This window comes from Spinacia oleracea, chromosome 4 (assembly GCF_020520425.1).
Source record: "Spinacia oleracea cultivar Varoflay chromosome 4, BTI_SOV_V1, whole genome shotgun sequence".
Taxonomy (NCBI): Eukaryota; Viridiplantae; Streptophyta; class Magnoliopsida; order Caryophyllales; family Amaranthaceae; genus Spinacia; species Spinacia oleracea.
The window spans coordinates 141,168,362-141,178,230 of NC_079490.1; the positions used below are offsets into that span (position 1 = coordinate 141,168,362).

Here is a 9,869-nt window from a genome sequence, read left to right on the forward strand (position 1 = left end):
AAGTACTCCGTAGGATATAATTACCATTTCCTTTTAGGCTTCATACATCCGATCCTTTTTTCTCATCCTGTCATCGTAGTTTACTAGGCCACATATAGATGATGAGATGATCACATTCTATGTACCGAGTTGAAACTTACGGTACAAGTTACAAAAAGATCCAGAGTTTTGCTAGCATAACTTGATAAATACAATGATCCATCTAGAACGTTAATGTGAGATTAAATTCACTAAAAGAATAAGTGACACTTTATATAATCGTAGACAAGTCGAGGTGGTTGCAGTTAGATTAATCGCGTCGTCTATGATGTGATTAACAGAAAAATATGTACATCTTACTTACATCAAACGAAGTATATAAAAAAGGCTATAATACGCGAAATTTATGTACAGAACCAACATGAGAATTGAGAAGTATACAAATCCTGCTATTTTGCTAAAACCTACCAGTGTCAACAGTCTTTCGGTCTGTAGTATTTTGGAGGAAGGGATGGGCACTTTTCGTTCATATGGGAATAGGGATCAATGGTATTGTAACCAGGTAGTTCCATTCTATATCTTCCTCGAATTTGACAAAAAGGAAGCTTCACATTATCAACATCATTGCACCAACTTGGAAGCCGACTTAGATTATTTTCAAAAAACTTGAGTGAATAGGCATCCTTTATCTGCAATCAGACCAAAGAAATCAATCCCTTGATTTCACAAAGATAATAATAGGGGATGTCCTCATACTCATACTCATACTCATACTCATACTCATACTCATACTCATACTCATACTCATACTCATACTCATACTCATACTCATACTCATACACATACCCATACCCATACCCATACTCATACTCATACTCATACTCATACTCATGCCCCGGGTTATATTAACTTTAGCATCTATACTGCCTGTTTATAGAAGTATAAACTATCAAATCTTAAGATAGCTGAGTGATTAAATGATACTGCTTTGTTAGAAGGGTTTGTAGTACCATCTGCTACTGACTTTCTAATCCTAAAAGCTAGCCTGAATACGACCAACTTAGTATAAGAAGACAACCATTCTACATATACCACTATACCAGCAGCCATTACCATACCCTTGGTTGTAAAAGGTAGTAGCACATAAAAATATAACAATTTTTTCAGCTTTTATTGAGGGTGCCACTGCAAAAGTAAGAAATGTAGGGCACTCTTGTAAATATTGTCAAGGAAAGAGAAACGGTTAAAACGACTTCCAGATATCCAATTCACATTTCACGAAGGCCATGAGGCCCATGACATACTAAGGTCGTTTGGCTAAAAATACGGTTAAGATTTTGGCATATAGTATTAGTAGTTTTTCTGAATCATGTAACACAATCAAATCAAGGAGAGACATAAATCCCCCATTAAAAAGAGAGCAAGTCAAAGAGCTATACAACGGGTTAGACAAACTCACAGTGAACTCAGTTGCTTGAATGGACTTAGAAAGTGGCCCAAAAAGCCCAGCCGCCTTGTATATTTGGAGAACATAAGCAACACATGAGACGGATTGTCCATCTTCATAGATCCAATCATCTTGCTCAGGAATAGCAAGCAACTCATCAAAGGATGATCCACGTTTTTCAACTTCCACAAGAACTTCTGGAAGATCAAGATTCTGGATAGAGAAAGGAAAGCCGCACAAGATCAGAAAACCTTAACATAAGTCACATCCTTAATCAAAATTTATGTAACAAATAACGTTTTTTCAAAGATAATATCTACAGTCAACTCCCCCGTTTAACTAAAAATGGTTACACTGCTTTCTACGGTCAAAGTTTAAAATCTTTGACTAAACATTGCAACTAATACAACCACCAAAATATTATCATGTGGACTCTTGTTTGATTCATCTCAATGAATATCTCAAGAATATCAAATTTATTTTTTACTAATCCATAACTAAAGATATTAACGGTCAGTTTATTGGAGATCGTGAAAGTGCAAGTGTTACCAACTTAGTGACACAGATTTTGCTTATCGTACATTCTTGTTCCTTCGATAGAAAAATAAATGGGGTGGGGAAAACACAAGATGGGATTTACAGTGGTTTGGTAGAACATGCTAGATCAGGAAACAACTAAATCACTTTTCACAACTTATATAGCAATGAGAACAATAGATGACATTCAATCACAACAACTGCGGGAGAATGAGAGACATATGGGCCATTTACCTCAGTTCCCAGCCGTTTATTCAGTGCTTCATTCCACATGTTAGCTGCGTAAGCAGGCTGCATGTGGTACCATATTGTCATTACAGAAGCAACCTGCAAAAGGAAACAAACAAATAAATAAATAAATACACAAAGCTCCTTATATTCAAATAAATAATCCAAACCAATAAGTCGAATCATAAATTTTCTACATCAAAAAGTATTTCTTAAGTTTCTCATAGACGCGTGAGCTGCACACCAAATTTGCAAAGAGGCTGATGAGAAAATCTCCAACAACTGAACTAATTAAATGCATTACGACTTCTAAGATACTGAAATAACTAGCATAAAGGAAGTATTTATAATTGAAAAGCTACCATTTTTCGAATAAAGATTATGGCCAAATAGAGCTACTGTACTACACAGCCATTACGATAGTTATTCTAAGATATGGTATCCTTATATATTACCACCTGCAACCTATTCGCATAAAAAATATCCTTAAAGTACAAAGACATCCTGAAACACCAAATTTCATGCTTCTTTTCTTGTTATTCATGAGGCTATAACTCGGTTGAATCTGAAAGCAAGGAACAAGTCCCATATACATAACAGATTATAACATACACAAAAAAGGCACACTGACAATCATATCGGTTGGTAGCAACACACAAACACGAGCGTCCGCGCAGGCGCACACACACACACACACAGAGTACAAAACTATATCTAGTCCATCATAGGGCAGTCCTAGAGTATACTGAAGTCTAGAAGAAATGTAATTATCTGTTAACAAAGAAAAAAGAAGAGAGTTAGGAAATAAGCAGTTTGCTACTTTCTCTGTTAGATAAAGCAGAACATATTACTAATTACATATAAGATTAGTATCTAGGAAGAGTTACTAGGATCACAATTTCTGGTAATTTGTAAAGAACAAAAGATGCGTTGATCCATAGGCCCTTCCAGTAATAGGACCGGTACGTAAGTATCATTTTATTGACAGATTGGAAAGATTTGATAAACACACTTCCAACGTCAGACTAGAATTTTCCAACCCTAACCCTGAATGCTCATTTAAACCTCCAAGGTCAGAATGTTGGATAACAAGTTGCTAGACCTGCAGCATACTTGCAAGTGAAATCCACATTGATTGAGTTCCGTCAACTTCATCAACGAAATTAAGCAAAACAGGAACAAAATATAGAAAGAAACTAAAAATCTCCACAACAACAGGCCAACAAGACACCAGAAACAACAAGCAGTAGTTCTTACCCTGTGCATTGTAAGGATTATATTTATTGTCAAACAAATTTCTCAATGCCTTTGATTGTTATATACTTTGTTGTTTGCAATGTTGTGTGATGGAGACCTCATCATTGATCTTGAATCAATAAAAGTATTTTAATAATATGTTGTATAGAATTAGATAATGTACGATTTTTACATCTTAATGTTGACTTCAAATTAAACAAGCAGCCATTGTTGCAAATTAACAGCTTAATCAGGTTTTGTAATACTTTCAGCTATTAGTAAACCTCATTATGTGACAGTAGCGAACAACGCAGCCAATATACGTGTCCTTCCATTCTGGCTCTGACGTAATAGTCATTTTCCGACATTTTAAATTTAAAAATAAAATAAAATAAAACCATCCTAAAACTCGACAAGATGGAAACCTAAAGCTGGATCTACAGTAAAATATATTCTTGCAACAAAATTTACAGAAATTATTTACGTTAATAGAAGTTATTTACATTAATAACCAGTTCATTGACCATATATAAGGTGCGCTCTCTTCCAAAACTTGAAATTATCTAAATTTATCTGAAGTGAACTTATAGGACCTTATTTTACTTATAAGACCTTAGTAAACTTATAGTACCTTATATGACCTTATTGGACCTTAGTAGACCTAATATAAAGTTTATTAGATTATTTGTATATAACAATATAAATATTATTTATTTAATATAACAATGTAAATAATGGTACTGATAACCATAATATTACATACTCCATATTTTAAAACTTATTAGAACTTATTATACCTTATTGGAACTTATACAATCTCATAGGACCTTCTTTGAACTTATAGAACCTTATCGAACTTATAAGACCTTATTGGAACTTATCTAAACTTATAGGACCTGTAACTTCTTTACATACGGTCCTATAAGTTGAAGAGAACCCTTAATTGACGGAGATTAGCCAATTCGGTGGTAGTGTGATTAATACAGTAATAAGGATAAGCAGCAAATTGTGTATGCAATTGAACGTAGTCAGAGTGAATGCAGACTCGTGGGATGAAAACTAAGTAGTCACGTGATCTTGATATGGCAGCAAGAGCCAAAAAAAAAAAAGAAAAAAAAAAGAGAGAGAGACATGACAGCAAGGGCCATAGTAAATTAAAATAAAAAGAGACATGACAGTATGAACACTATGAAGCAGAGTGTCCAAACTAAAACACAGAAGTAAAGTAAACGTGTTAACCAAGAGTTACCCCTATCAAGATTTGAATTAGAAAGCATGAAAGCCCTATTTCTAGGAAAAGAAGTCCAGAATGAAGTGGACAAAGCTTAAAGAGAATATCATACCAGATGTGCATCCAATGGAGGAGGATAGTTCTTATCAATAGTGTCTACCCAGCTGAAAATAAGGTTATGGTAACCATATGGCTTCCCATCCATGCTTCTTGCATAGTCCCAAGCAGCAGTTTCATTAAAATTTGCACGCAAGTCATGATGTAAGGGAAGCAGTGCAATGTGGGGATTGGAGTTATCTTTAGTCAACTCAAATTCCCACCACTCATCCCATGGAAGCAAAGCTACAATATCCTCACCCTGTAACATGAAATAAGAAATATTCAGCATCAACCTGATACAAAACAAATGAAGACATCTAAAAACTTCTAGACAGATGAGCAAACTTAGAGTAAACAGCAAACAGTATACATTTCATATGAGTGACACCGGAATTATTTTTTGATTAGATAGTTAGATACTGAAACTGTTATTTATACATATAGTTAGGAAATTTCGCAGAAGCATAGCAAAATGACAACATATCATTAGTACACCAATTCCTTAATTGTATAGCTTTCTAAGCTAACTAAATTAGTATGGGAGGAAACTCATAGAAAATCTTGTCTAGATAGCAGGGCCTGAGCCCTAGCTGGCTAGTGGCGAGGGAAAAAGGGGGAAGGGATGGTGAAGAGAGCGGAGAAATGTGAAATTTTCCAACATTTGGGCAACACTAGCACTACAAGAAACGAGGGATTTAAGATCTTCATATAAATTTTCTCCCTCTCTAGTCTCAAATCCATCCTTCCAAGCAAACCTTAAAAAGAAGTAACAAATCAAGGATAACAAACACAAATCTCACAACCATTCTGGAAACAGGACTATCCAGATCAACCAGTTAGCAAGCCATATTCTTCTAGTGATATTAGCAAACCTGTCAACCTGGATGTGTGGTATGTACGGGTGATTGACCAGTCTAACTAGCTCATTGGCTCAACCCACAATTTTTTTTACCATAATGCAAAGTAGGAGATTACCAGTCTATCTACTTTTCCCATTGACACAAGTCAACGCTCTACATAAGTCTTGACCTTCCCAAATTCCTCCAGGCTCCAACAGATAAATACAAGTTGTAATGTTGTAATTTTTTTTACAAGAAATAACGAATACATTATCAGCTCAGAAAATTCGTAACCAAAGATATTTAATTGTCTCTCGTTTCTTTTCTTAACAAATCGAAGACCCTAATGAGATATCCCAGATAAGAAAAAGAGTACGGAAGCGAGAGCGGAGAGATAGGAAAAGTACGGAGAAAGAGATTAAGCTATCAGTAATGTTGACGTTGTACCATTACAGTAAATCTATGTGAACTTGTCGCAGGAAAAAAACATCTGGGACCTGATACTAATACTATTGCCAAAACTCAAAGTCGTACAGTGGAATATGTGTGTCCAAGGCCTAGAGACGACCATGCACAAGACCCATAAGTCCTCGCATTTTACCTTAAAGTTTTGGGATAAGTAAATTCAAATAAGGGCCAACAAGTTCTTGTAAGTTTAGATAAGAGTCAATAGGTTCAGAAAGTTAATATAAGTCCAGATAAGGACTATCAAATGCATTTTACAACTAAAATTAAGTTCTGATAGGTTCAGGTAAGTTTGGATGAGGGCTGATAAGTTCAAATAAGGAGTACGAAAGTAATAAGAACAGCGTAAATAAAATGGTAAGATTGATAACTTTACTTTATTGAGGTCATATGCCTCTAAGCAATATGCAGAACTGAAAGCCTGACCTTATCATTTTCATGTCCAGATTCTGCAACCCATAGCTTCCCATCGGAATCCCTCAAACACACTGCACTATGACCAGCATAGGATCCAGTGACCCACTTCTCCAGGGTCTCAAATCCACCCCAACGGCCACGAATTTTTGATATAGCCAGTAAGTCTCCAGAATGTATCTCATCAGTGGTAATGTTTGTAAGAATTGTAACCCAAGGCTGAGGGCGTTCCTCAAAAGAAGCCCCCATATGCTTCTTAAGGAATGCAAGGTTAGAGTTCTCACCCCAAACAGTATTTGTAAACAGAGGAAAGACCTCCCATAATGCTTGCAAAGTCCCCAGCATTCCAGCTTGCATAAGAAAAATGGAAACCCCATGTTCTTTTACCTGAAATAAAGATACTGTGAATGAATTCCTAATAACTTCAAAGAGGAAGATATGCCCGAAGTGTAATGAACTCACATATTCATATTCTGATTTGTCTTCCCACTCTTTGAATTCCAGAGTATGCTCCCGAGATAGTAAATAGTAGTCCCATGTCACACGATATGGAGTTGCAAAGACATAAATGTCCATACAGGTCCAGCTATGGGCATCGCTGATCTGGTTACATAACAACAAACAAAAGGTTATTTATGCAATCCAGAGTCTCGAGGATCATAAATAAGCACCCCAAGGTTTAATAACCAAAAGGCACAAAACCCAAAATTAAAAACATTTAGTAAATTATCCAACGATAATGCATGAAGGAAAAGGAAAGAAAAAAAAAATTGGCCAGCCAGAACAGGAGTCTGTCACTCTGTCCTACACTCCTGCAAATTAAGGACAAGGTAATATTTCTGCGTGTAAAAGACTAAGTTTAGTGCTTCAGGAGGTATCATAATGTCAATATCTATTCCTGAACACCATCAGAAAACTAGTTCTCAATGTAGCTTCACAACCATTATCTTGGTATTTAAAAACATGCCTTCCCCTTATCCCCCCACAACCCCACCCGCATCCAAATCCCAAAATTAAAAACAAATAAGGATTTAAAGTTCATTCCCTTTCAATTAAAACTCTTGCGGGATCACCAACAGCCAGTGAACCCAATACTTACCCCTCTTTTCCCATTTAAAGCTAACCTAGCAACAGTGATCATGAAAATTAGAAGAATCCATTCTACACTTAAGTATGTTGACAAATTGCATCTCATCTGTACTAAGAAACATAAAGCATGTGTTACTGGGACTCACCAAACTTGTCAGAGAAAGAAATAGTATCCAACATGTATAGGTCTAGTTTTCCCTAGAATTTCTATTAATCTTGACGAATCACACCCATGTCTGACCCACAGGTATGGCAAGGCAGTTAAAGTATCTGAGAATATATAACACAGATCTAGCTTAATATAACCACAATTTGTCCCACTGAACAACACTGTGCATTGAAACCGAAATCACAAAGGTTCCTATGAACGTCATCAGTTCAGTCATAGTTGGATAGAGCGGGTTACATTCCCATGCAATATCTCTTTAAGCTATCAAATTGCAGAACATAAAGACTCTGCTACAAGGCATATGCAAAGTGAGACCTTCATCTTGATACACCTGCAAAATAAGTGCCACAACAATGGCAACAGACCAACAACTGAACCACTACTCCCAAGGCCATCATGCTACAGAAATGTGTGAGTTACTCCAATGTTATAGTCAAAGAAGCCATAATATGATATTATTTCTCAGGGGAAGATGATCTTGATAATTACCCAACACTTAACAGTATCGTAGTACATGGTCTAAAACACAAAGGTCCGCCTTTTTTATGCTTATCAGTAAGTTATTGAAAAGCACCGATCAACATTTCCAATTATCTGCAAGTTTCCAAAAAACTAATTAAGACCTTTAGCTCAGTGGAAAATGCCCTTTCCTCTCCTCCCCTCCTTTTTCCTTCCCTCCAAAATTATGATCCATATACACTACGGAAATATTGATTGCTAGACGAGGCAAATAAAGGGAAAGACAACAGCCTAGAATAACATTGTTTCTTGAATCATTTTTCAAAGCTCTTTATCTTACTCCTAGCCCTCCTTCTCCCTATCCCTTCCGCTTTGACTTCGCCATACCTCCTCCAACCCTCCCAAACAAAAATGAATTAAGGATTTACACTTCATCCTCTTCAACCAAAAATCCATGGAATAACCAAACACCCAATAAACCTATTCCTCTTTCCTATCTTTTCCACCATACAACCTAATCAAACAATGCCAAACATCTCAGCTTCAACCACAATCCATTCACCAAGTTCCCACAAAACTTCACCATCCAAGTATCCAACTAAAACCAAAGCACACCGTTCAAAACATAAAAACTTCACCAAATTGACTCAATTTCAACTAAAACCTTATCTTAATTCATTAACTTCAACTAAAATCACAATACATCCACATGCCAAAATAACAATTCACTCAAATTCATTAAAAACACAAGTTGATCAAATCAAAATCCAATTACAGCATACCCACACAGAAAAACCTCCGAAATCACTCAAATTCATCAAAAGGAAACAATGTTCAAAAATGAGAAAAAGAATTAAAACAAAATATAAACCTTAATATGAAGGGTACCCCCACCAAATTGACTGCCACTTTTATTATGAAATTCAAGCCAGGCAGTATTCTGATAAAAGCAAGCCCCTTTCCAATCCAAGCTGTTGTTGGGAGCAGAAGAAGCGGCACCCACGAAAGTCGGCAAAAGGTCAACCGCCTTATTCAGGGTTTTAAGAACCGGCCATGAAACCTTTTTAGGAAGAAGGGGAAGAACGTCAGAGGGGTAGAACGGGATTTTCAGGGAAGTCGAGGTGGGGATTGAGATAAAGAGAAGGAGGAGAGAGAAAATGGTAAGTAAGGGCGTGTTTGGCATGGTTGTTGCGGAGACGAAGATGGAGTTTGAAGGTTGTGACTTGTGTAGTTTGTAATGGAGTAGGATATTGCTCTTATCATTCATCAATCATCTGTGTTTTGCTAGAAGTGGTAATTTCCCCTTTTAATTTGTTGTATCCAACCACGCCATTGTTTGTTTATGTGTTGTACGTTGAAAGATTCAGAGGTGTTTTTTGTTTGTAAATCGCTAAAACGGTGTCGTGGTAGGCTGGATTCTTTGTTGCAGATTCGGATATTTGAGTTTGTTTGTGAGCGAGTGCCACGAGGCACGAAAGGTGTGTTTTGGCAATAAACGACTCCTTTGCGGCTTTGCCTGCGAGGTACAACAACCGAACAACGTGTTCTTGTGAAAGATTTCTTCAACAAATCTATTACTCTACTTATATACTAAAAGCGACATCAGGAATGACCCGTGTCATTTTCTGGAGCGATTTTTTCCCGCCAAAATATTTTTTTATTTTTTACTTTGAAATA

The 9,869-nt window shown here is 36.4% G+C and overlaps 1 protein-coding gene across 1 annotated transcript; it reads right to left on the reverse strand.

Annotated features, from left to right (window-relative positions):
* Nucleotides 1–201: 201 nt before the first annotated feature.
* On the reverse strand, nucleotides 202–9,630 carry LOC110800524 (uncharacterized). The gene is made up of 7 exons (XM_022005833.2): nucleotides 9,064–9,630; nucleotides 6,938–7,078; nucleotides 6,488–6,862; nucleotides 4,771–5,016; nucleotides 2,198–2,290; nucleotides 1,439–1,639; nucleotides 202–668 (listed from the first exon to the last, which is right to left on the reverse strand). The coding sequence occupies exons 1-7, from the start codon at nucleotides 9,457–9,459 to the stop codon at nucleotides 453–455; spliced, it is 1,668 nt and encodes a 555-aa protein (XP_021861525.1). The 5' UTR covers nucleotides 9,460–9,630; the 3' UTR covers nucleotides 202–452.
* Between the last annotated feature and the right edge of the window lie 239 nt (nucleotides 9,631–9,869).

What these genes read in the sequence shown, in the direction of transcription:
- LOC110800524 (XM_022005833.2), bottom strand. Translation starts at nt 9,459, where the DNA reads ATGAATGATAAGAGCAATATCCTACTCCATTACAAACTACACAAGTCA. An exon ending in CTGGACATGAAAATGATAAG is followed by an intron (nt 5,017 to 6,487) that starts GTCAGGCTTTCA and finishes TTCATGTTACAG; the next exon opens with GGTGAGGATATTGTAGCTTT. An exon ending in TTCAAGCAACTGAGTTCACT is followed by an intron (nt 669 to 1,438) that starts GTGAGTTTGTCT and finishes GTCTGATTGCAG; the next exon opens with ATAAAGGATGCCTATTCACT.